The 25,560-nt window shown below is 42.7% G+C and overlaps 1 protein-coding gene across 2 annotated transcripts in view; it reads right to left on the bottom strand.

Annotated features, from left to right (window-relative positions):
* Nucleotides 1-25,560, bottom strand: part of LOC144605382 (lysine-specific demethylase 9-like) — a 75,752-nt gene that overhangs the window by 8,189 nt on the left and 42,003 nt on the right. The window contains exon 3 of one of the 2 annotated variants that reach the window (XM_078420543.1): nucleotides 4,103-4,243. In XM_078420543.1, coding sequence (XP_078276669.1) covers nucleotides 4,103-4,243 — 141 coding nt within the window. The remainder of the gene's footprint in view (nucleotides 1-4,102; nucleotides 4,244-25,560) is intronic. The other variant, XM_078420544.1, reaches the window with a different exon arrangement.

Below are 25,560 nucleotides of genomic sequence, written 5' to 3'. Positions count from 1 at the left end.
TCAGTCCTGCAAAGTTTTTTAAATCACATTTTGTAAAAATTGCATAACCAGCTACATGAGTCTGCTGAGTTGCATTTGTTACATGTTCCGTAAATACTTTGTACTTTGTAATATTTATCCAGCACCATTTTAAAGTTACCACCAAGCTTTTCGGTGGTGCATTCCAGTTCATAATGATTCACGCTATTCTAATAGAAACCTCTTCATCTCTCTGGTGGCTTTCAGCAGAGTGTGTTGTTCTATTGATAAGTTTCAAAAGTTCTCATTTGTCCATGGCACTCGGTCTACCAAGGCTTACTGGATCTCCCAGTTGCTAACCATTTTAACTCCCCTTCCAATTCCCATACTGACCTTTCTGTCCTGGGCCTCCTTCATTGACAGAGTGAAGCAAACTGGAGGAACAACACCTCATATTCTGTTTGGGTTGCTTACAACCCAATGGTATGAACATTGACTTCACCAACTTTAGCTATCCCCTCACTAGCACCCCCCTCCCCTCTCCTCCCCTATGCCTTATTTCTATCCTCCCGCCACATTCCTTTCTCTGTCTTTACAATCCGCAACTCTTCAGACCTGTCTCACATCTTCCTTCCTTATCTCTAGGCCTTTGTTCCAACCATCTGCCTATCAACCCCACCCGCCCCCTCACCCATACCGACCTATTACCTGCCATGCTTTGCCCTGTGCCTTCCCTTTTCCAGCTTTCTTCTTCCCCCCAACAATCAACCTGAAGAAGGGTCTCGACCCAAAATGTCACCTATCTATGTTCTCCAGGAATGCTGTATGACCCGATTTATTCACAAATTGCTGGAGTAACTCAGCAGGTCAGGCAGCATCTCGGGAGAGAAGGAATGGGTGACATTTCGGGTCGAGACCCTTCTTCAGACTGACCCGCTGAGTTACTCCAGCACTTTGTGTCCTTTTGTGTATTAACCAGCATCTACAGTTCTTTGTTTCTACTTCTTACTTATTTTATATCCTCCTCAGGAGGAATCATTGCTTCTAAGGACAACGTGTACTCGATCACTACAAGACGATTGTGGTGAACTGCCTTCTTGAACCATAATAACCATTGTGGCAAAAAAAAAGTCTACAGGAGGTGGATAGAAACAAAATGGTGACTTGGAAGAGAAATAGCGATTTTACTTTTCTAGTCAAGTTTATTGCCATTTGCACAAGTACGGTGAGGTACATGTGCAATGAAAATCTTGCTTGCAGCATCATCACAGGCACAAGGTTGTCATTGTACATCCACATCACCATATTTGTGCCAATAAACTCGACTTTAAAATGAATGTCATTATTACTTCACTTCTGAGTCAAAATATCAAGTTTTCATCCAACTACGGAATGAAAACCTTTTGGGCTAGTGTGCAATATTTTCGATAGTTAACTTCCAACAGTCTTCCAAACGATTCCTACTCGAGAGAACTACATCCGAATGGGGATTGCAAATGAAATGTATCGTTGTATTGGATTGATAGTTTGACATGAGAACAATTATAAAGAAACTGGCAAAATGTCCCAAAAAAAATTCTAAACAATAATTGCACAGACATCTCATCAATCCATTCAATCCACAACATTCAACTTATTTCTATCATGCAGACAATTGATCACATCTCAATGGAAAGCTAAGTATAGTTTAGATACCCACATTTTCCACAAGTGCTTAGCTTAATTTTGACAAATGTGAATGGACTAGTTATATGAAAATTATGAGCCTGGTCCCATTCGCCTTGTTCCCCACAAGACCCTTCTTCAGACTGATGTCAGGGGAGTGGGCGGGACAGAGATAGAATGTAGTTGGAGACAGTAAGACTGGTGGGAAAACTGGGAAGGGGAGGGGATGGAGAGAGAGGGAAAGCAAAGGCTGTTTGAAGTCAGAGGTCAATGTTCATACTGCTGGGATGTAAGCTACCCAAGCAAAATATGAGGTGCTGTTCCTCCAATTTGCGCTGGGCCTCACTCTGACAATGGAGGAAGCCCAGGACAGAGAGGTCAGATTGGGAATGGGAGGAGGAGTTAAAGTGCTGAGCAACCGGGAGATCAGGTAGGTTAAGGCGGACTGAGCAGAGGTGTTCAGCGAAACGATCGCCGAGCCTGCACTTGGTCTCACCGATGTATGGAAGTTGACACCTGGAACAGTGGATACAGTAGATGAGGTTGGAGGAGGTGCAGGTGAACCTCTGCCTCACCTGAAAAGACTGTTGGGGTTGTTGGATGGAGTCAAGGGGGGAGGTAAAAGTTCAGGTGTTGCATCTCCTGCGGTTGCAGGGAAAAGTACCTGGGGAGGGGGTGGTTTGGGTGAGAAGGGACGAGTTGACCAAGGAGTTGCGAAGGGAACGGTCTCTGCGGAAAGCAGAAAGGGGTGGAGATGGGAAGATGTGGCCAGTAGTGGGATCCCGTGGAGGTGGTGAAAGTGTTGGAGGATTATATGCTGTATGCGATGGCTGATGGGGTGGAAGGTGAGGATAAGGGGGACTCTGTACTTGTTGCGAATGAGGGGGGAGACAGAGCAAGAGCGGAGCTGCGGGATATTGAGGAGACCCTAGTGAGAGCCTCATCTATAATGGAAGAGAGGAACCCCGTTTCCTAAAGAATGAGGACATCTCCGATGATCTAGTATGGAAAACCTCATCCTGGGCACAGATGCAGCATAGACGGAGGGATTGGGAGTAGGGGATAGAGTCTTTACAGGGATCAGGGTGGGAAGAAGTGTAGTCTAGATAGCCATGGGTTTTTAATTAAAATAAAGCCTTATTTGGCCCCTCTGGTGGACCTGAAAAATCTTGTGCCATTATTTCAATGAGTTGAGTATCTCTCTGTATGACAACAAATATTTATCCTTCAAATAAACAGCACAGTTGTACTTTTTCACCCAGAGAGTTGTGAATTTGTGGAATTCTCTGCCACAGAAGGTAGTGGAGGCCAATTCAATGGATGAATTTAAACAAGAGTTAAATAGAGCTCAAGGGGTAGTGGAATCAGGGATATGGGGAGAAGTTGGGCACAGGTTACTGATTGTAGATGATCAGCCATGATCACAATGAATGGCGGTGCTGGCTCGAAGGGCGAAATGGCCTCCTCCTGCACCTATTTTCTATGTTTCTATAAAACAGAATCACTGGAAGATTTTCTAGTCACTACCATATTGCTCTTCGTGGGTATTTGCTTGGTTCCAATTGACTACCACATTTCACACATCGTAACAGTGACTACACTACAAAATGTATTTCATCGATTATGCATCTTAGGATGTGATAAGGCAGTGAAGGGCTTTATGTAACCACAAGTTATTTCATAATGGGGCAGGCGATGGGGGTACATAATGGGGCAGGGAATAGACGTACCTATGCAAATGAAACCTTTCCCTTTGTTGGACTGGATGGTTTCTTTCAATTCTCCAAGAAAGAGAAATCACTTTTGGATGACGTGGTGCATTATGTAGTCTAAGGACTCTATTACCGAACACATGAGCACCAAATGTGCATGACCTTTCATACAGACTGCAGTGATGCTGAAGTACTCCAGCACTGTATCTATTTTTGTGTCTGCAGCATCTCAGTTCCTTGTTTCTACACAAAACCACCGGATGTTTTCTCATCAAATCCCCAGGGCATCATATTCCTTGTGGCAAACTAAGGCAGCGCAGTTGCTCAACGATGAGATAGCAAATCCGGGAGCACAGTTAAAGGTCTCAGGATCTTCCAAAACACTTCTGTCAATAGAACATGTTTTGAAACTATTGGCACTGTTGCAAAGCTGGTAAATATTGTAAAGCTGGAAACTGTAATAATTCTAACAGATGCACAGCAGCCTGATAATAACCAGTTATCTGTTTCGGTAATGTTAATCAGAATGTTGGAGACAACTCCATTGCTCCTCCTTACAACAGGGGGAGGCATAGGATCTATTACGACTGCAATAGAGGGCAGATTTCTTCTGAAAGGCAACTCAAACAGTGAGAATGCTAGCTTAGAATATGGGCTCTTGTGTCTGGACTAGGCCGTGAACCACAATTTTCTGAGTCAGAAGCAAGCACTACGCAAGAAATAAATACCACCCTGCAGCAAAATGAAAGTTACCCCAGTCAACTTACTTTCAAAAATGGCGATTCTTCCAACATATCAAGAAATTCTGGGAAGTAATCTCCAACTTCTTCATCCACTGCTCCCACCAAGCTGATCTGTCTCATTGGGCCCGCTCTGTATGTGCCAGAACAGTAAGTCCGTGAAACCTGCTTGGTGGAGAAAGAAGTTCAGTTAACGATTCCTCAGAATGAGGTGTAATTGCCCACAGATGACAGCTACATAATAGAGGCATTTATTCAGCATTCATGGAGAGGCAATTCTGTTTCACCCGATCAATCGAGTCATACTGCAAAGATAATTACTCTGTGCCCGTGCTTGCTTTCTAAGGATCTATCTCCATTAGTTGCACTCTTCTCTTTTGCACAGCTTTGCAGATTTAAAATTTTTTTTAAAGTATATATCATTTGAAAGTTATTTTTAAAAGTGTTTCCATCACTCTTTTTGGCAATTCATCCCAGCCAAATTAGAATGTAACCAACACTCCACAGATTGTGGCAGTACAGATAGCAGATCCCATCATTTTCTCAAGAGCAGTTAAAGACGTGCAATAAATACTACTCTGGTCAGTGAAGCACATCTCATTCCTGAATTTAAAAAAATCGTAACAAAAATCATGAGTGCATAAAAAAAATATTTGTTTCCTTTATCCATTACCTTGAACATGTGTGAACTGAATTAACCTCTGCACAGTATTAAACACATCTGTGGTAAGCAATGCTCGTTTTATAAATGTGAAAATATTTAGGACAAAAGTGATGCCTGAACGAGATATTAAACTCTTCTCCTTAAGGTGTTCCTGTTATGATAAGGACTTGTGTTCCCATAACCAGAAAGCTCTCTCCAGAACACGGCTGGGTTATAATCTCCACAGTACAAAAGTATTATTCACATGCATTTTGACACTTTAGTAATATTAATTCCTATGACATGTCCCAGCTATACAGGCCCTTTGGGCCAACGCCCACACCTGCCAACATGTCCCAGCTATGTCCCAGCTGGTCCACCTGCCCGCGTTTGGACCATATCCCTCCAAACCTGTCCTATACATGCACCTATACAGCATCAACTTTATAAAATACGCAGAGCTTAATTTTTCATCAATTTACAACTATATTTTGCTTCAGACTAACCAGACAATAAATCAAGAAAACATGCTGCATTTAGAAAAACTCACATACCCTCTAGTTCCTTTGCCAAACTTTAAATTAAATTGAAACAGGATCAATGCCTCTTAAATGACTGGCTCCTCACCAAAAACACAATTTAGATGTACTTTTCTCAAATCACTTAGAGTGTGTAGGCATCAATGGCAAGGTCAGTATTTATGGCCCATCTTTCATTGCTAAGTGACTTGATAGGTCATTTCAAAGGACAGTTAAGAGTCAACCACATTGCTGATATTCGAATGTCAGATCTGAAAAGTGCTATTTTCTTCTAGAAAGTCCCCTGATGAACAAATGGGTTTTTAATGACCGTTTGCTCAATATACAATTGCCATTAATTATTATTATTTTCACTTTTAATTCATTAATTGAATTTCAATTCATGATAGCTCTGAAATTTGAACTCTGTTCTGGATCGCAAAGGTCATGCTTTTGGATTACTACCCTCCATCGTCCCAGCCTGTCAAACGTGACAGCTGATGGCTACAGGCAATATGATGACCACTTACACCTATTTGGTTGGGACAATTCCAAGTTACAGAAATCAAATCCTTGTCCTCTGTTTGCACACAGAGGGTACAGCATGCCTGCCCTCCAGAGCCACAAAAGACATTGCCTTTCAGTAGTTCCTGAGTGAGCAGCTAATACTTAAAATTAGTTAGACCATGCCTCCTATTGTTTTTTTAAATGCCATGTATTGTTTAGCTTAGCAATACTGTGAGGAAACAGGCCCTTCAGCCCACCAAGTCCGCTGTGACCAGCGATCACCCGTACACTAGATTCTAGTCAGGCGCACTTGGGACAATTTACAGAGGCCAATTAACCTACAAACCTGCATGTCTTTGGAATATGGGAGGAAACCGGAGCACCCGAAGAAAACCCGCGTGCTCACAGGGAGAACATACAAACTACGTACAGACGGCACCCGTAATCAAGATCGAATAAGGCAGCAACTCTACTAATGTGCTACTGAAAAGGTCACCCTAATGGCCTGTAACTATTTTGAACTAGTTACCAGTATACTTTATAGTACCCAATTCTAGGTGGAAGAATTTAAAGAAATATCTAATCCCTGCAGCTCCACCACTTAAACAATGATCTAAGGCTTTAAGGCCCGAGGTGAATATTAAGTATAGTCAATATTCCATTCACAGTCTCTGATCAGGTATAGAGTCATAGAGTGATACAGTAAGGAAACAGGCCCTTTGGCCCAACGCCCACACCGGCCAACATGTCCCAGCTATACTAGTCCCACCTGCCCGCGTTTGGACCATATCCCTCCAAAATTGTCCTATACATGCACCTAACTGTTTCTTAAATGTTGGGGTGGTCCCTGCCTCAACTACCTCCTCTAATCTAATGCAATTTCTTACAGTAGGGATATAATAACTACTGTAATTTAATACAGAGACATGATTCCAACAGATTGTTGGAATTTAATACAGAGAAATGTGAGGTGCTGCATTTTGGAAAGTCCAACATGGGCAGAACCTACACAGTGAATGGTCGGGCTTTGAGAAGTGTTGTAGAGCACAGGGATCTAGGAGTGCAGGTACAGAGTTCTTTGAAGTTGGTGTCACAGGTAGATGGGGTGGTCCAAAAGGCCTTTGGCACATTAGCCATCATCAGTCAGAGAATTGAATTTGGAAGTTGGGAGGATATGTCGCAGTTATCCAAGAAGTTGGTGAGGCCGCATTTAGAATATTGTGTTCAGTTCTGGGCACCAAGTTATAGGAAAGATGTTGTTAAGTTGGAAAGGGTGCAGAGATTTACAAGGATGTTGCCAGGATTAGAGGGCCTGAGCTATAGGGAGAGGTTGAGCAGGCTGGGACTCAATTCCCTGGATCGCAGAACGAAGAGGGGTGTTCTTATAGAGGTGTATAAAATCATGAGAGGAATAGATGCACAGAGTCTCATGTGCAGAGTAGGGGAATCGAGAGGGTGAAGAGGGAAAGAGGGAAGGTGAAGAGGGAAAGATTTTATAGGAATCTGACAGGTAACTTTTTAACAACGAGGGTGGTGGGTGTATGGAACGAGCTGCCGGAGGAGGTAGTTGAGGCAGGGACTATCACAACGTTTAAGAAACATTAGACAGGTACATGGATAGAACAGATTTAGAGGGATATGGGCCAACCGCAGACAAGTGGGACTAGTGTAGCTGGGACATGTTGGTCGGTGTGGGCAAGTTGGGCCGAAGGGCCTGTTTCCACAGTGTATTATTCTATGACTATATAGGACTTCCAGAGAGATCATTAATTTCCGTCAGGGGCAAAGAACATGAGATTCAGAAGGGAAAGTGGAGCCGAATCTGTGAGGAGCAAATGCAATGGGGCCTCATATTATTTATTCAATTGCTGGATGTGGAAGCTGTCAACAATGCCAGTATTTCTTGTCCCTATTAGTCCTTAAATTGAGATGGCAAATCAGGCATGGCGGTTCTGTATTCATATATAAGCCAGACCAGATAAGGACCGTATTGTTCTCTCCTAGGATGATGTCACGGAACTAAATAGATTTTTACTGACAATCCAGTGATTTCCTACTGCTGCACTTATTTCTGAAAATGTAATTTCTTGAAATAGCTGCACTATACCCACAAATGTCTCAACTCTCTACTAGTGTCGAGCTGAAAATATCCCTTCGAACTCAAAGATTCCCAACCTGTGATATTTATCAACATGATATTGCGAGCCTTTTTAGAGCTTTTACACAGTGCTGTACAGAAATAAAAAAGGCGCATTCAACACAACAGGCATGTCCTAGTATCAAGAAAAAATCCTAATCTTCACTGATCCTCCAATTGTTACAAAACCTTTCCTACTTCCATGCATTTCCAAAATATCCATCTTCCCTCTATCAAATTGCATATTAGTTATCTACCTCAGCATCCAAGGTGGCCAGGCAGGTTAGATGTAGAGATGCTTTCATTGATAGGAGAGTCACAAACAAGGGGACCAAAATAAGGACCAGCCATTTAATATTGAGGTGCCTGCAAAAGTCTTCTCTTGGAGGGAGGTGAATCTCTGGAATTTTCTGCTGCCAATAGTAATGGAAGCCGGGGCAGCACAGTGGTGCAGCGGCAGAGATGCCACCTCACAGCATCAGAGACCCTGGTTTGATCCTGTCAGGGAATTTTCTTCCACAGATCCTGACTTTGAGCGCTGTCTGTATGGAGTTTGTACATTCTCCCAGTGACCACGTGCATTTTCTCCGGGTGCTCCGATTTCCTCCCACACTCCAAAGATGTACAGGTTTGTAGATTAATTGGCTTCTGTAAATTGTAAACTGTCCCTAGTGTGTTGGATGGTGCTAGAGTAGGGGGTGATCACTCGTCGGCGTGGACTCGGTGGGTCGATGGGCCTGTTTCCACACTGTATCTCTAGAGTCGAAAGTAAAGTTGAAATCATTGGATGCATTTAAGATGGAGACAAATAAAGATTTGAAAGTTTGAGGAATTGAGGAGGTGAAGCAAGCATCGATCAGCCATAATCTTATTGAATGGGTAATGGGTATAGTAGTGTTCTTATGTTCAATTTCCAAGTGAAAAAACATACATTCGAGAGCAGTTCTGATGAAGTACTGGATCCAGGCAAGGAGGATTTCGAGTTACTTTTGCACTTAGTGTCTATCTTTGGTATAAACCAGCATCTGCAATTCTTTATTTCTACAAGGAGGAATCAATGCTGTGTTCTATTCTTTCCACTCGATGGCGCTGTAATCAAGTGTCAAGAAAGTCATACCAGGCATATACACTGGATATGCACAGGAATAATGAGTCTTACTTGGTGCACATTAGACCCAATAACAAAATGAAAATAACAATTCATTTATCATGGAAGTTAACCAAATCACAATTGTGCGAAAGACAAATCACGTAGTGCAACCATTGTAGTGCAAACTCCAGAGTGGTTCGCTACTGAGGCAGGGTTGCGGTTTGTGTTGGACAGGGTGGTTCAAGAGCCTGATAGTTGCTGATCTTGAATCTGGAGGTAATGGTTCTCTGACTCCTCTACCCTCTTCCCGATGGTAGCAATAAGACGAGAGTGTGGCTAGGATATTGTGGGTCTTTAATATTTGATCCCCTCTTCTAATTACTGAGAAAGGCTTTGATGCAACCAGTCACCATACTCTCCACTGTACACCTGCAGAAGTTCGATAGAGTATTCGGTAACATGCTGAATCTCCTCAAATGTTGGAGATAGTAGAGATGCTGGTGAGCTTTCTTTGCGATTGCATCAATGTGCTGGGCTCAGGAACTTGTGTACACCCAGGAACTTGAAGGTGTTGATTCTCGCCATTGTTGTTCTGCCAATGAAGGCAGATGCATGGTCCCTTAGTATTCTCTTCCTGAAGTTAATAATCAGCACGTTGGCCTTGCTAATGTTGAGAGCAAGATTGTTCATAGGGCACCACTGGAACAGATTAATCAACCTCCCTCTTGTACTGTGACTCATCTTTAGCAACTGTGGTATCATCGGTGAATTTAAATGTGACTTTAGAGTCGTTTCTGGCTGCACAATCATGGGCACATAGAGAGAGTAGAGCAGGAGACTGAGCAAGATGCCTGTGATTATCTTTAACGAGGTGTTGTTATCAATCTGTACTGATTGAGCTCTGCTGATGAAGTTAACGGTCTAGTTGCACAGGGAAGAATTAGAAACCCAGTATCCTGTGTCTGACAATGGGTTTGGAAGTGGTGGTGTTGAATGCAGAGATGTAGACGATGAACAACGTACTTGTTCTTGGTGTCCAAGTGGACCCTTCGCAGTGTAGTAGCCAGCGAGATCTCATCTGCTGTCCATATGTTGGGGCAGAAGGCAAATTGAAATGGGTGCTGGTCATCACTGAGGCAGGAGTTGATTTGTGTTATACCAAACCTCTCAAAGCAGTTTGTCACAAATGACAGTGCCACTGGTCAGTAGTCATTGAGGCATGTCATCTTGCTCTTCGAGGCAATCAATATTATGGACGTCCCTTTAGAGTAGATGGGGGACTTAGATCATAAAGTGAGAGGTTGGAGATATCTGTGAAAACGCCACCCTGTTGGTCTGCACAGGTTTTGGGAATGTAGCCAGGTGCACCATGAAGGCCGGATGCTTTCTGGGATAAGAATTCACCCTCACGAAGGATATTCTGAAGTCGGCGGCAGAGACTAAGATCACACGTTGGGCACTTTGAGGGTTAGTGAAGGTACACCATTGTTCACATGCATATTGTTTGTGAGCCAAGGCCATTTTTCACAAAGGTTGGACAATTTCCAAGTTAATTCTGAAATATCAGTTGGTATACATTTTTTTTAAACAAGATTTTGCTGCAGTCTTAAAGGACAGTGCTGCTGCTTGGACAATGCATCTTTAGATAGGATTTGCAAATTGGACATCAATATGTAAACTTATGTATTCTTTTTAGGTTCAAAATTCCAGCTAGTGTCAAGAACATTAAGAAACAAGGAACTGCAGATGCTGGTTTATAAAAAGAGATGCAAAGTGCTGCAGTAACTCAGCAGGCTAGGCAGCATCTATGGAGAACATGGATATCTAAGGTCATTAGGAATAGGAGTAGATTTAGGCCATTTGGCCCATCATGTCTACTCCGCATTCAATCATGGCAGATCTAACTCTATTCTCCTGCCTTCTTCCCATAACCTCTGACACCCATACTAATCAAGAATCTATCTATCATTGCCTTAAAAATATCCACTGACTTGGCCTCCACAGCCTTCTATGGCAAAGAATTCCACAGATTCACCACCCTCTGACTAAAGAATTCATGGCGGTTCAGGTCGGGACCCTTCTTCAGACTGACTGTGGGGTTGGGGGTGGGTAGAGAAATACATTTTCGAAGAAAGGAGGGGAAGGTCAAAGCCTGGCAAGTAATAGGTGAATACCGGTGTGGTTTTTTTTTGGATCAGCAGACGGCTGGACAAAGGCCAGAGATGAAAAGACAAAGTGTGGAAACCAAAGGAATGAAGAGTTGCAAATTGTATAGCTTGAGGATGGAATGTAAGTGGAAGGGAGGGGGAGGAGAAAAAGTGGTACCAGTCCAGGTAGAGATAGGGAAGATAGTTACCCAAAATTGGGAAATTCAATGTTCATACTGTAAGCTCTGTAAGTAGAATATGAGGTCCTGTTCCTCCAGTTTGTGTGTGGCCTTACTCTGGCAATGGAGGCCCAGGACAGCAACAGTCAGTTTGGGAATGGGAAGAGGAGTTAAAATGGTTTGCAACCGGAAGATCCAGTAGGCTTGGTGGACTGAGCTCGTAGAGCCGAAACCATCGCCCAGTTTACGCTTGGTCATGTTGATGTACAGGAGGCTACTTTGGGAACATCGGATGCAGCAGATGAGGTTGGAGGAGGTGCAATTGAACCTCTGTCACTCCTGGAAGGGCTCCTCTTTTCATACTGACCTTTCTATCCATGGCCTTCTCAACCTTGCCAGAGTGAGGCCACATGTAAACTGGAAGAACTGCACCTCATATTCCACTTGGGTAGCCAACAACCCAAAGGCATGAACATTGAATTCTCTAAATTTTAGGTAACTACCAAACCTACCCCGTTTCATTTCACCCCCTCTCTCCCCTGTGCCCCACCTAGACTCATACCCGTACATTCCCTCCCCCTCCCCTTTCACCTACATTCCTTCTAGCTTTACAATTTACAACTCTTCAATCCTTTTATTCACAAAATGCTGGAGTAACTCAGCAGGTCAGGCAGCATCTCGGGAGAGAAGGAATGGGTGGCGTTTCGGGTCGAGACCCTTCTTCACACTTGTCTTTTCATCTCCAGCCTTCGTCCAACCATCTGCTTATCAAAACCCCTCTTCACTTGTTTGCACCTATTTCTTGCCAGGCTTTGACACACGCTCCCCTCCTCTCTGCTAGCTTCCTTCTCCCCCACCCCCCACAATCATTCTGAAGAACAATCCTGACTTGAAACGTCACCTATCCATGTTCTCTAGAGATGCAGCCTGACCTGCAGAGTTACTCCTGCACTTTGTGTCTTTTTTTTAATGTCAAGAAAAGTTGCTTGCAGCCCACAGCAGCTGGTAAATCCAACCCGGTCTACCCCATTGATCTCTCACATACTTGTTTGTATGAGCAGGCTGTACACCAGTTGTGCATTCTTGAGCTCTGGAGGATATGTAACAGTTTCTACAGAAAGTGCAATATTTTTACTTTAGCGGCATTGCAGAGTACGCCTGTAATCTGCAATGATTGTGGCAGAATTTACACAATTCTACAAAAACATATCAGTATTCATTGGGGATCCCCTAAAATATGTTGAGATTTATACCATTGGGGACCAGGTTAGTATTGCAGGAGAGGCAGGTGTGCGCATATTTATAAGGGATCTAGGAATGTTTAATTTACAGATTATCCCAGGAAGTTATAATTAAAGGAGAGTTTCTGGAAAGTGCTAGTCGTTATAAATGGTTTTCAGTAATGTGTGGCCAAGATATGTCAATACGTTGTGCAGCTGCTTGAGTTTAAAACAACATCTGTAGGGGCTCTCTCGGATGTTTCTCATGTCAGTAAACATTATCGTTCGCAATAAGGCTGAACCTTACTGCTAAAGCTTTTGACTTTTACCCACATGCTGCTCAAAGTTGGACTTCAGTGGGTACTAACATCCTCCAGCCAGTACTAGGTAAACATTAAACACAGATCATAAACTGGCATAAATCCAGTCTGCTCAACCAAACCACAAGCCGATGGGACTGTAAGCACGCATGCACGCACACCACACACACAATTACAATTAATAAACCTTCAACCTGCAGGAAGCTGCAGCCTGACAACAATCTAGTTGTATTTTCCACCAGTCCTCCAGCAGTAGGCTATGTTTGATATTGCAATCTGTGAACGGGAAGTCACTTGACAGAAGTTTTCTATCAGTAGGTCATGGAGGAATATTGGCCAGGTTAGTGTTCTGCCTTCGGCATTGTATTCAATGACCTGCAATCAGCAAAATGATTTGCCCCCTCACCCAGAAGTGAACAGTTGAGATGCAATTCATTTCAAATCATTTGGGAGCTGCTTTTAAAATACTGCACAGGATCAGCTAAATTATAGTCAAAGGGCAGTCCCTACAAGTCAGAACAAATCCCCCAGCTTTGTTGGGAGGATGAAAAGAATATCTGGGAAGCTGCCAACAGTAAAACGTATCATGGTACAGTTGAACTCGAGCTGCCAGCTGGCGCAGGTGTAGTTGCTTGCTTTGGACTCCTTGGTAATAGGTCACTTATTCAGTTAAAACAAGAGGAAGTGGCAGCTCCAAAGATTATACAATGTTATGGCAAGATTATTATTCATAAGAACATAGATTAAAGGGTGATCCAATTGAGAATTTTTCAAGAAACTGATGGTTTGATGAAAGGAAACCACCAGGGCTGATGGATGAGCCTACAGCAGGGGGATATAAACTTACAGCTAGTCATTCTGGAGAGATATTAGGAACACAGAGCAGAACTATAAAACCATACAAAATGTGCAATACATTTTAATTCCGAAATTGATTAATTTTACGTAACAGATAATGGAGCCAAGTATATACTTTCAGTGTATACTTCACAGGATTTGCATTATAGAGTCATGGAGTCATACATACAGAGAGAGATAGGTCCTTTGGCCCAACATGCCCACTAATGTGCCCCATCTACACTAGTCCCACCTGCCTGCGTTTGGCCCATATCCCTCCAAACTTAATTTAAGGGAGAACTAGGTAAGAACTTATGGGAGGTTTTGTTAATTGCAGTCTTTTCTGGTGCTATATTTTTTTGCAATACATTTAAGGGATGGTACAAGAGGTTTAACTTTCAGTTGAAACTTTAAATTGGTTCACCATGCAATTAAAAATAAGAATTCCCTCGGATGGAGAAAGGTATCTTGCCTGTGTCTGATCTACAGTTTATCCTCCTACCAACATCACAAAAGATTATCAGGTTTTGGACCTCACTGCATTTTGTAGAGACTTGTGATGCACAAATTGGCTGTCTTACTTCTATATTATAATTACATATTACATAGTACATTCATGGATGCAATGTGTTTTTGGATATAGAGAATGTGAAAAATGACATTCGAAAACAATGCATTTTCTTATTTTGAGCACAAAGATGTCATGCCATTGATCAATGGACAGCGCCGCATTTCAGAGTCACAATGCCACGATTTCGTCTCACTCCACAGAATCGAGCACAAAATCTAGTCCTACAGATTAGCATTGAAGTGAGGAAATGCTGAACTGGCAGGCATGGCATCTGATGAATGAAACATTAAACCATGGCCCCTACTCCCCTCAATATGGCTGCAAAAGGCTTTCACAGCACCACTTGAAAAGATTTTGCCACTTTCAGCCCAATATCATTCCTCAGTTAACATTGCTTAAATGCCTGATTTCGAAATGGGTGATGTTCGGGTAGAAACCCTTCTTCAGACGGTCTCGACCCGAAACGTCACCCATTTCAATCCTTCATCCACCAATTCACTGTTCCATCCAGAGATGCTGCCTGTCCAGCTGAGTCTCTCCAGCATTTTGTGTCTATCTTTTGTGGACACTTTAGATACCTCTAGTAAACACCAGTGAAAATTGCATGTGCGATATATTCAGGACCTAGAACTAATTGGACACTTTATACGATAGAACTTTATTTATCCCGGAGGAATATTGGTCTGCCAACAGTCATAAAACACAACAAAATATATGAAACATTAAATTAAAGTTAAAGTGAAGAGTGGGAAGTCCAGGATTTGGGATGTGTCTACCCCACGACAGAAGGGGGAGGAGTTGTACAGTTTGATAGCCCCAGGGAAAAAGGATCTCCTGTGACGTCTGTGCTGCTTATAGAGCAAAACACAAAGTGCTGGAGGAACTCAGTGGGTCGGGCAGTATCTGTGGAGTCACCCATTCCTTCTCTCCAGAGATGCTGCCTGTCCCACTGAGTTACTCCAGCATTTTGTGTCTCTCTTCGGTGTAGTTCCTTCCTACACAGTATCTGTGGAGGGAATGGATAGACGCGTGTCAGGTCAGAACCCTTCTTCAAACATTTATGAGGAATGTTCTGTTATTTGTCTTCAACGCAACCATGTTGATTAATCTGAATATGTAGGTCTAAAGAAAATAAAACTAATTTTAAAATGTTTATGGGATGTTTCCAATTATTTTAACTTTCCCAAGTATTCAATTTGTAGCGTTACTAATTTGTACCTTTCTCAGAAAACAGAACCGAATTGTAGCTTGCACAGACTTCCCAACATCTGATTTTACAAATTTAGAATTTTGATCTCCAAAATTCAAAATTTTACATCAAAATTCATAGTATGGCACGTAATGCAACTATTCAGCAAAAAAAGTATGCCGCCAAATGCGCATACGCGTTGTGCTACATTCACGTGTGAAAAACAACTATTATTTCCAACAGTCTGTAGTTCTTGGACTACATGTACAATGTCAGGCCTGTCATCAGTATATTCTACTGTTATAGAAAGGCTATTGAACAGAAATACCTTTTACACAAAGAAAAAATTGTTTTGTTTTGTTTTTTCTATTTTGTCATTTCCTTACACATACCAATTCTCTTGGTATTGAATAAAAGAACAATGGTCATAAAATGTATGACTAAGTTATGAAGAAAGAGTTTCATTTAAAAAACTGCACATACCTAAATTTTAATTGAAGACATACTTGTTCCAGTGGTCTTCAACAACAAATCACAACGGTCCATGTCCCCCCCACCCCTACTCCCCCCACCCCGCCTTCTCCCCACCCCACGCCCCCACCCCACGCCCCTACTCCCCCCCACCCCCCTTACGCACCCCCACCCCTCCCCCCTACTCCCCCCACCCCTCCCCCCTTTCCCCCAAATCCACTCCCCCACCCCTCCTCCCCCACTCCCCTCCCACCCCCACTCTCCCCTCCCTTCCTCCACCCCCTGTCCCCCACTCCCTCCTCCCACTCCACTGCCCCCCTCCCCCTCCCCTGCACCCCAATTCCCTCTCAACATCAACTGGCCTCACGCTCCGCAGCGAGGCTAGGCCAGCGGCGAGGCCAGGCCAGCGACGAGAGGAGAGGCGGGGTGAGGCTGGGCCAGCGGCCAGGCGAGGCCTGGTCAGCAACAAGGCGAGGCTGGGCTTGCGGCGAGAGGCGAGGTGAGGCCACGCCAGTGGCGAGGCGAACGACAAGGCCTGGCCAGCGACAAGGCGAGGCCGGGCCAGCGGCGAGATGAGGCAAGGCGTGCGGCAGGGCATGTGTTTTGCGGAAAAATGTGAGGCGAAATCAGAATGGCGGAAATAAAATAAGAAAGCGGAAATTTTCCGCCAAATTCGGAAAGGTTGGGAGGTCTGCATGCAATTCGCACCATAAATTCATACAATCTTATAAAAAGAAAAACAAATATAGCTCATTCAAAATTCTGAAACCTCTGAGCATGTTTTCATAAAGCCATTAGTAATTGGACAACGTGACTGTTAGTTCTTTGAATGGAGATTTTGGAACGGAGCCTTCAAACTAAGTCTGAAGAAGGCTCTTGGCCCGATTCCTTCTCTCCAGAGATGCTGCCTGTCCCGCTGAGTTACTCCAGCATTTTGTGTCTATCTTCAAACCAAGGAATGTTTTTAGCCTTGCTGAAAAACAGGAAATAGGTTTGAAAGGGCAGGGGAATTACATTCTTCAAACTGCTGTTGCACAAAGTTTACAAAACAAAATCAAGGAGAGAATTCTGCAGATGTGAAGATAGCTCTGAGCATATATAATGGATAAAAAAATGAAAGTCAAAAGACACCCCTGAATTATTTGATATTCAGCAGCTTATTTCACAAGAAAAAATGAAAATAATGGAAATCATCTACACCAGGTGGCATTAGTGTAAAGAGACAGAGACAGTGGGTTAATGCTTCAGGTCAAAGACTCTGTAAGAACTTAAAAAGTGTGAACCCAAGTTAAGGTTGCAGAAAGGGTGAGGGAAGGCTGAATATAACAAAGGAAATATCTCTAAAATAGGGAGAAGCCATGGTTGACATGTATAGTATTTCCGCTGACTGGATAGCATGCACCAAAAAGCTTTTCACTGTACCTCGGTACACATGACAATAAACTAAACCAGTTCAGTTGGAAATGCCCAGCAAGTCGGGCTGCGCTTGTGGAGATAAATACCGAGTTATTACTACAGATGGTAGACCTAGAGCAGAAATGGTCAATTCAGACACGGAGTTAGCTCAAACTACTGAATTTGAAATAGTCTGGTAGGTTGCAACTTGAGGCAGAAGATGAGGCACATTTCCTCACGCTATCATTAGGCCTTGTTCTACCAATGCAGGAGGACAGAGGTTGAAGTGGAATGGTGACAGGAAGCTGAACCTTGTAGACGGAATGCAAGTGGTAGGCAAAATAATTATTCCATTTGTGTTTTGTTTCCCCAATGTAAAATTCATATTATGCATACTGAAGACGGTATATACATTTGCAAGGGTAGGTGAATTGCTCTTTCATAGAGGTAATTTAGTGAAACTAGTTTTATGTATAAATGTATAGTCACTGGTATCACAAAATGCTGGAGTAACTCAGCAGGTCAGGCAGCATCTTGGAGAGAAGGAATGGGTGACATACCTTGAGGAGAAATCGCAGTGGAGCGGCAAGTTGTGCAGGAAAATAACTGCAGATGCTGGTACAAATCGAAGGTATCACAAAATGCTGCAGTAACTCAGCAGGTCAGTCTAGTCACTGTTGATTAAGAATCCAGGTAGCCAATTTGCAGATATCTAACCCTCAAAGACAGCAATGATGAATAAATGGACAGAGGTATTGGTTGGAACATCCTTGCTCTTCAAATAATAAGTGGTATCTTTTATAACCACCTGGAAATACAGACGCTGCCTTGTTTTAATGAATCATGGCACTTGTTTTAATGGACATTTAGTGTTGTATTTACTTAAGTGATCTGTGTTTTGTTATCCTACACAGTCATTCAAGGCATCTGAAATATTATTCCCTGAATAGTTTAAGTCATCACTTTATTAAATCTTGATTATTTAAACAAACAATGCAGACTTTGTCATTTGAGTTTAAAGGAAATCTAACCCTATGTTCATGGGGATGGGTTGTGCACTCTAGATTTGTACAGGCTTATTAAATTTATTACACATGTCTCTTTTAAGGAAAGTCCATTACAGTGAAAGCTAGATTTTAAATGGAAATGACAGTGCCTCTTAGACATGCACACAAAGGCAAAATATCTTTCAAGATTTTTTTCAAAGCGTCCATTATCAGCGAGAAAGGACAATATGCTGTAGCACATTTTTTAATGTAGGAAATTGACAGGATAGCATAATGCAAGTACATTCTGGCAGCAAGAACTGGATATTGTATAAAAATAGTACATGATTTTGATTTTGCACTGAAGAATGCATTCAACCAATTGGGAAGTATTGGCTCTGCAAAGAAATTCAAGTGGCCCGCTCCCTTATCCTTACACCATGGCCCCAATTTTTCTTCCCAATGAACTATTTCCAGGTCCTTCTGAAGTTATGGCAGGGTTTTGTTCCTGAGGACTGTTCACAATCCGAACAATTTGTGTAAGTTGATAATGCAGCCACAAACCGAGTTCCCACAGAAGTTACTCTGGAACAGTCGGCAAATCCATCTTGCTGGTCTCACAAACGCTTGTTGGTATGTGTGAGCTGTACACAAGTCAGCTGTTTGTAACCGAAGATAAACACAAAATGCTGGAGTAACAGTGGGACAGGCAGCATCTCTGGAGAGATCTTCTCCCCAGAGAGGCTGCCTGTCCCGCTGAGTTACTCCAGCATTTTGTGTCTATCTTCGGTTTTAACCAGCATCTGCAGTTCCCTTCCACACACTAGGTGTTTGGAAGCTGTTTCCACCATTTCCTCAGCTACTGAATTTCAAAACAGAAAAGAACAATTGCTAAGTTTCTGGTTGTCATGGGTAAATATAAACATTTTCCATGTTACCTCTGGCTCTTTCCCCAATAACTTTAAATGTGTAAACTTTGTGTTAGTCACGCACACTGAAATCAGCCTTATTTACTTTTCTATGTCAAAGCCAATCATGATTTTGAAGACCTCAATCAAATATTTGCTTTCGGGAGAACCACCAAGCTTTTCCAGTTTTTCTACATTACTGAATTCCTCATCACTTGCATCAATTTTAGAAAATATTTTCTTTATCTTCTCTAAGACCAACAGATTCTCCTTGAATTCAATTGTCTGAAAGTGAACAAAATGTTCCAGTTAGGGCTCAACCAGTGTTTCACATAATTGTCCTGCTTTAATGCTCAGTGGCTCGCTCCATTCACAAACCATAGATCCCACATATTTTCTTTTCCAATTATTACATCAGGTCATAAAGTCATAAGTGATAGGAGCAGAATTCGGCCCATCAAGTCTACTCCGCCATTCAATCATGCCTGATCCATCTCTCCCTTCTAACCCCTTTCCTACTCAATATGTCCTCCCACCTTCAAAGGTATTATGCATAAATCTCCCTGATCCCCTCTAAAATTACACTTACTGCAGAAGGCTTCTCCACATTCTTCCTACCAAAATACATGACTTCACAATTACCAATTATACACACACACAAAATATTCCACAAGGCTAACTCCTCCCGAAGTTCATGACCATCCTTGTGGTTATTCATTACTTTTGAGTGTTTTGGCAAAACACCGAAATTGTGTTGTACCCAAAATCCAAGAGCTGTTTTAATCTCAAAGAACAAACTTGGCTATATATTTTTCTCCAGTATAGAAAAGCAACCATCTCTGCTTACTGTGTAGGAAGGAACTGCAGGTGCTGGTTTATACTGACGATAGACACGAAATGCTGGAGTAACTCAGCGGGTCATTCAGCATCTCTGGAGAAAAGGAATAGGTGATGTTTCGGGTTGGAACCCTTCTTCAAACAGAAGAACTTCAGCCTGAAGAAGGGTCTCGACCTGAAACGTCACCCATTCCTTCTCTCCAGAGATGCTGCCTGATGTGTCTATCTTATGCTGCCTGACTCGTTGAGTTATTCCAGCGTTTTGTGTCTTTCATCTCTGCTGACTGGTTTGTAGCCAGCAGTATTTTGTATTCATGCTGCCACACTTGCCTTATTCCCAGGGGTTTTAGTTTGCTTAATATGTCTGCTATGTCTACATTATCAAACATATTTGAAGAGTATATACATATCTGCACCTAATGCAATGTTCTACAGTTTTGCAAATAATTCAATCATCGATCAAAAAATGTAATAATGTAAATAAACTGAGCATAACAAGGTTGGGGGTGGGGAGGGTTACAACTAATTATTTTCCTTTGGTTGGTCAGTTGGCTGCTCGAGTAATGTGATTGCTGTCAGGTTGATAGCAATGTGTTGACTAAGGCACCAAGTGAACTTGCCTGATTTTCACCAAAGATGGACAAAAAAAGCTGGAGTAACCTCGTGTGTCAGGCAGCATCTCTGGGGAGAAGGAATAGGTGACGTTTCGGGTTCAGATTCTTCCGCAGACTGAGAGTCAGGTTAAAGGGAAACGAGAGTGTATAAAATCATGAGAGGAATAGATCGGGTAGATGCACAGAGTCTCTTGCCCAGAGTAGGTGAATCGAGAACCAGAGGACATGAAGACAGTAATATAGAGATAGAGAACAAATGAATGAAAGATATGCCTGCTTTTCTAACTGAGTCATGGATTTTGTTTTTGGTGCTTTCTAGAGGGCTTAATATTAGCTTAATATTGGATTGCATCATGGCACTTCTAACAATGTAGCACCACAACTATGGCACTAAAATATCAGTTTTGCTTTTAGCTAAAATGACCAATGGAATTTGAACCCTCTAAAACAAGAGGTGAAGGAATCAACTTGCTAAATTAAAAAGTATACTTACAATTGCACAGTGCGATCTGAAAGGTCAGCTTAAGTAGAATTAAAGCTTAGAATTAAGCTTACAAAAGGTCAGCTTAAGTAGAATTTAAAGAAGTCTGCTTCGTCCTAGGGTTTAGACATTCTCACAAACTTTTACATTTTTGATGCATGGTTAAACATAGCAAAATTACCAACAGGCACCACCAGATACACTGATGTGCAAATGTACCAAGTTTCTCTCTCTGCCCTTTGTTCTAACTCCTAATCTCTATATGAACTGATCTCCCGGTGGCCAAGCACTTCAACTCCCCCTCCCATTCCCAGTCTGACCTTTCTGTCATGGGCCTCCTCCAGTGCCATAGTGAGGCCTACCGGAAATTGGAGGAACAGCACCTCATATTTCGCCTGGGCAGCTTGCAGCCCAGTGGTATGAACATCGACTTCTCCAACTTTAGATAGTTCCTCTGTCCCTCTCTTCCCCTCCTCCTTCCCAGATCTCCCTCTATCTTCCTGTCTCCACCTATATCCTTCCTTTGTCCCGCCCCCCTGACATCAGCCTGAAGAAAGGTCTCGACCCGAAACGTCACCCATTCCTTCTCTCCCGAGATGCTGCCTGACCTGCTGAGTTACTCCAGCATTTTGTGAATAAATACCTTCGATTTGTACCAGCATCTGCAGTTATTTTCTTATATTATATACTCTATTTTAACAGAGGTCCTTAAGCAATACAGCATCTTGTCTCCCTGACACAAAATTGTTGATGCTTGTAAAATAAATACCCATGCTCCACAATGTGTTTTGGATATCACAGAACACCTATATATTAATGACTTTGTTTCAAAGGGATATTACTGTTGTTAAACATGGTAAAGTTTAAAGAAATGTATACACAGCAAGATAGCACAAACAAAAAATTGATATGTTAAAACAGCGGATTAAGACTTAAATGCAAACGCTTTAATTTGGTTTACTTTTCCCTTTCACAATACGTACTTGCCATAATAGGAAATATTTCAATACATCATCTAATCGGACAAGGCACAAAGTGGTCCCTTGGAGTCTTTCACACTGCAACCTTCATCAACATAATCTGAAGAGAGGCTTCAATCTGGAAACCTTTCTGATAGATAAAGGAAGAGGAACAATGCAGCAAAGGGAACAAGATTTCACATTAATACCAGATCAATCATCATAAACCAGAGCAAATGCAGCCAGGGGAGGAGAGTTCAGAGGGGGAAAAAAAATCAAGATTTTAAAAAGACAATTTTAAAATAACTTTTAGGATATAATCCTTCATGCTTTCTTTCACTGAAGGTCACCTTCACAGTCAAGTAAATAGATCATCACCAGAAAATTAAGTAGAATGAGCACAAATGCCTGACATACTGCACGAACTATACCTGCACAGTACCTCCTTCTCCATTTCAGAGGTTAATTGCATCCTTCAAGGCAAGTGGAACAAATGATGCAAAAGGATTGATGAAAAAGAGAACTACAGTAATTTGAGAAGCAGGAAAATAGTAGAGAGGAACAAAAGGAGCCAGTAAGAGGCTTTACAGTGGCTTATGGTGAATCTACATTTGTTTATTTTAGGTTAGAGATACAGCATGCAAACAGGCCCTTCCATCCACCTAAACCACACCGACCATTAATCACCCATTCGCACACCATTCCATGTTATCTCACTTTCTCTTCCATTCCCTACACCCTAGGGGCAATTTACAGAGGCCAATTAGCCTACAAACCTGCACATCTTTGGGATATGGGAGGAAACCCATGTGGTCACAGAGAGAGTGTGCAAACTATACAGACAGCACCCTAGGGCAGGAACCAACCCAGGTATCTGGCACTGAGGCAGCAGCTCCATCATTTGTGCCACTGCACTGCCCTTCTACAAATTAATGATACAGCAAGAAAGGTTTGCTTAACAGATAAGGAAAGGGGCAAACAGTATAGTAGGAATTCGCAGACAACTTAAGTAAAAACCAAACTGCTGGTGCAACTCAATGGGTCAGACAGCATCTGTGGAGGGAGTGGACAAATAACGTTTTGGGTCAGGGCCCTTCTTTAGACTGGAGAAGCTGGTAAATCCTGGCAAGTGATGGGTGGATTCAGGTGAGAGGGCTGGGTGGTGGAAGGGTGCAGTGACAAAGGCAGAGTAAAAAGGAGACAAAAAGGTGTAGAAAAAAGAGAAAGTATGAAATGTAAAGCCAGAGTGGTGAGAAAGAGGGGGAAATATATGGCAAGGTATGAATATGGATCGAAGATTGGCTAACTGGCAGAAGGCAAAGAATGGGAATAAAGGGGGCCTTTTCTGGTTGGCTGCCAGTGATTAGCAGTGTCCCGCAAAGGTTGTGTTGGGCCCGCTACTCTTCACGTTATATATTAATGATCTGGATGATGGACTTGATGGCTTTGTGACCATGTTTGCAGAGGATACAAAGATAGGTGGAGGGGCAGATAGTGTTGAGGAGGCAGGTAGTCTGCAGAAGGACTTGGACAGGGTGGGAGAGCGGCCAAAGTGGCAGCAAATGAAATAGTGTAGCAAGGTCATGCACTTTGGTAGAAGGAATAAAGGCATAGATTATTTTCCAAATGGGGAGAGGATTCGGAAATCGGGGGTGCAAAGGGACTTGGGAGTGATGGTACAGTTTTCCCAAAATGTTAATTTGCAGGTTGACTCGGTAGTAAGGAAGGCAAATGCAATGTTTCAAGAGGACTAGAATATAAAAGCAAATATGTAATGCTGAGGATTTAACGAGCTGGTCAGACCACATCTTGAATATTAAGAGGTTTTGGGCCTAATATCGAAGGAAGGATGTGCTGGCATTAGACAGAGTCTACAGGAGGATTACGAGAACGATCCTGGAGTTGATTAGGTTAACGTATGAGGAGTATTTGATAGCTCTGGGTCTGTACTCACTGGAGTTTAGAAGCATGAGGGGAGATCTCATCGAAACCTACCAAATAACGAAAGGCTTAGATAGAGTGGATGGGGAAAAGCTGTTTCCAGCAGTGGAGCGTTTAGGACACTGTGGGCAAATGGAACTCGTGCAGATGAATATCTTAGTTTAGTTTATTATCATGTGTACCATACCCTACTCTAGCTGGTGAGAGGTCTCTTGGACAAGAAGTTGAGGACCCAGTTGCAGAGGGGAGTGCTGACTCCAAGTTCTGTGAGTTTGGCGATGAGCTTGGTTGGGATAATGGTATTGAAAGTAGAGTTGTAATCTATGAATAGTAGTCTGACGTAGGTGTCCTTCTTATCCAGGTGTTCTAGGGATGAGTGTTGGGCCAGGGAGATGGCATCAGTCATGGACCTGTTGTGGCGGTAGGCGAACTGCAGTGCATTAAGGCTGCTTGGTGGACTGGATTTAATGTGTGCCACAGCCACTTCATGATGTCAAGGCCACTGGACGTAGTCATTAAGGCATGAGGTGGGCACCTCAGAACAGAGTAGGGAGAGATTAAAGATGTCCATGTACACTCCTGCTAGTTGGTCCGTGCAGTTCCTAAGGACACGGCCAGGAACACCATCCGGGCCAGTTGCTTTTTGTGGGTTCACCCTCAGAAAAGCCTATCTAACTTCTGCAACAGTGATTCTGGGAAAAGGCAGACTCGGGTTTGACCGGATGGATGTCATCGCCCTATTCGCCTTCAGCTCAAAGCGAGCATAGAATGTTTTCAAGTTCATCAGGAAGGGCCGCACTATCACCAGCGATAATTCCTGACTTTGCTTTGCAGCCAGTTATAATGTTCAGGCCTTGCCGCAGTCAACAGGTGTCCATGTGATTATGGTGGGACTCAAGTTTGGCCTGGTATTGTCTCTTGGCCTTCCTGATGGCTTTGCAAAGGTCGTAGCGAGATCTCTTTTACCGCTCAGGATCCTTTGAACTGTACGCAGCAGTATTGGTGGTGGCATGGAAAGTTGGGCCAAAGGCCTGTTTTTGTGCTGTATGACTGACTTAAGGCAAGGTGAATGCATTTAAAGTAAACAAGAAAAGCAGCCACAGCCAGACATAAAAACAGCTTTTTTCCACGCGTGATAGTTCTACTCAATAACCAAAGTCTGTAGTCTCTTTTTTGCTCTGGTTTATTTTCACCCACATTTTTAAACCGTAATGTTGTACCCTTGTTGTTTTGATGTGGTTATGCTTTATTCTTAATTGTTAACTGTATGTTTGTGTTGTCATATGTGAGCGGAGCACCAAGGCACATTCCTTGTATATGCACATACTTGGCCAATAAACTTATTCATTTATTCTTTAAATGAAAAGCTTAAATGCCAAGAATGCACCCAGCATAGGACACGAGGAACGGGCTCATATTTTCAAGCAGAACCTCAACAACCTCCTGTCCACAGGGAGCTTTCCTCAAGTCTTTTAAATGTGTTTGTACCTGCCTCACTACATCCTCTGGGAGCTTGTTCCATACATCTACCACCC

The sequence above is a fragment of the Rhinoraja longicauda genome, chromosome 24, assembly GCF_053455715.1.
Source record: "Rhinoraja longicauda isolate Sanriku21f chromosome 24, sRhiLon1.1, whole genome shotgun sequence".
In the NCBI taxonomy this organism is placed as follows: Eukaryota; Metazoa; Chordata; class Chondrichthyes; order Rajiformes; family Arhynchobatidae; genus Rhinoraja; species Rhinoraja longicauda.
This window is presented reverse-complemented; position numbering and strand designations above follow the sequence as displayed.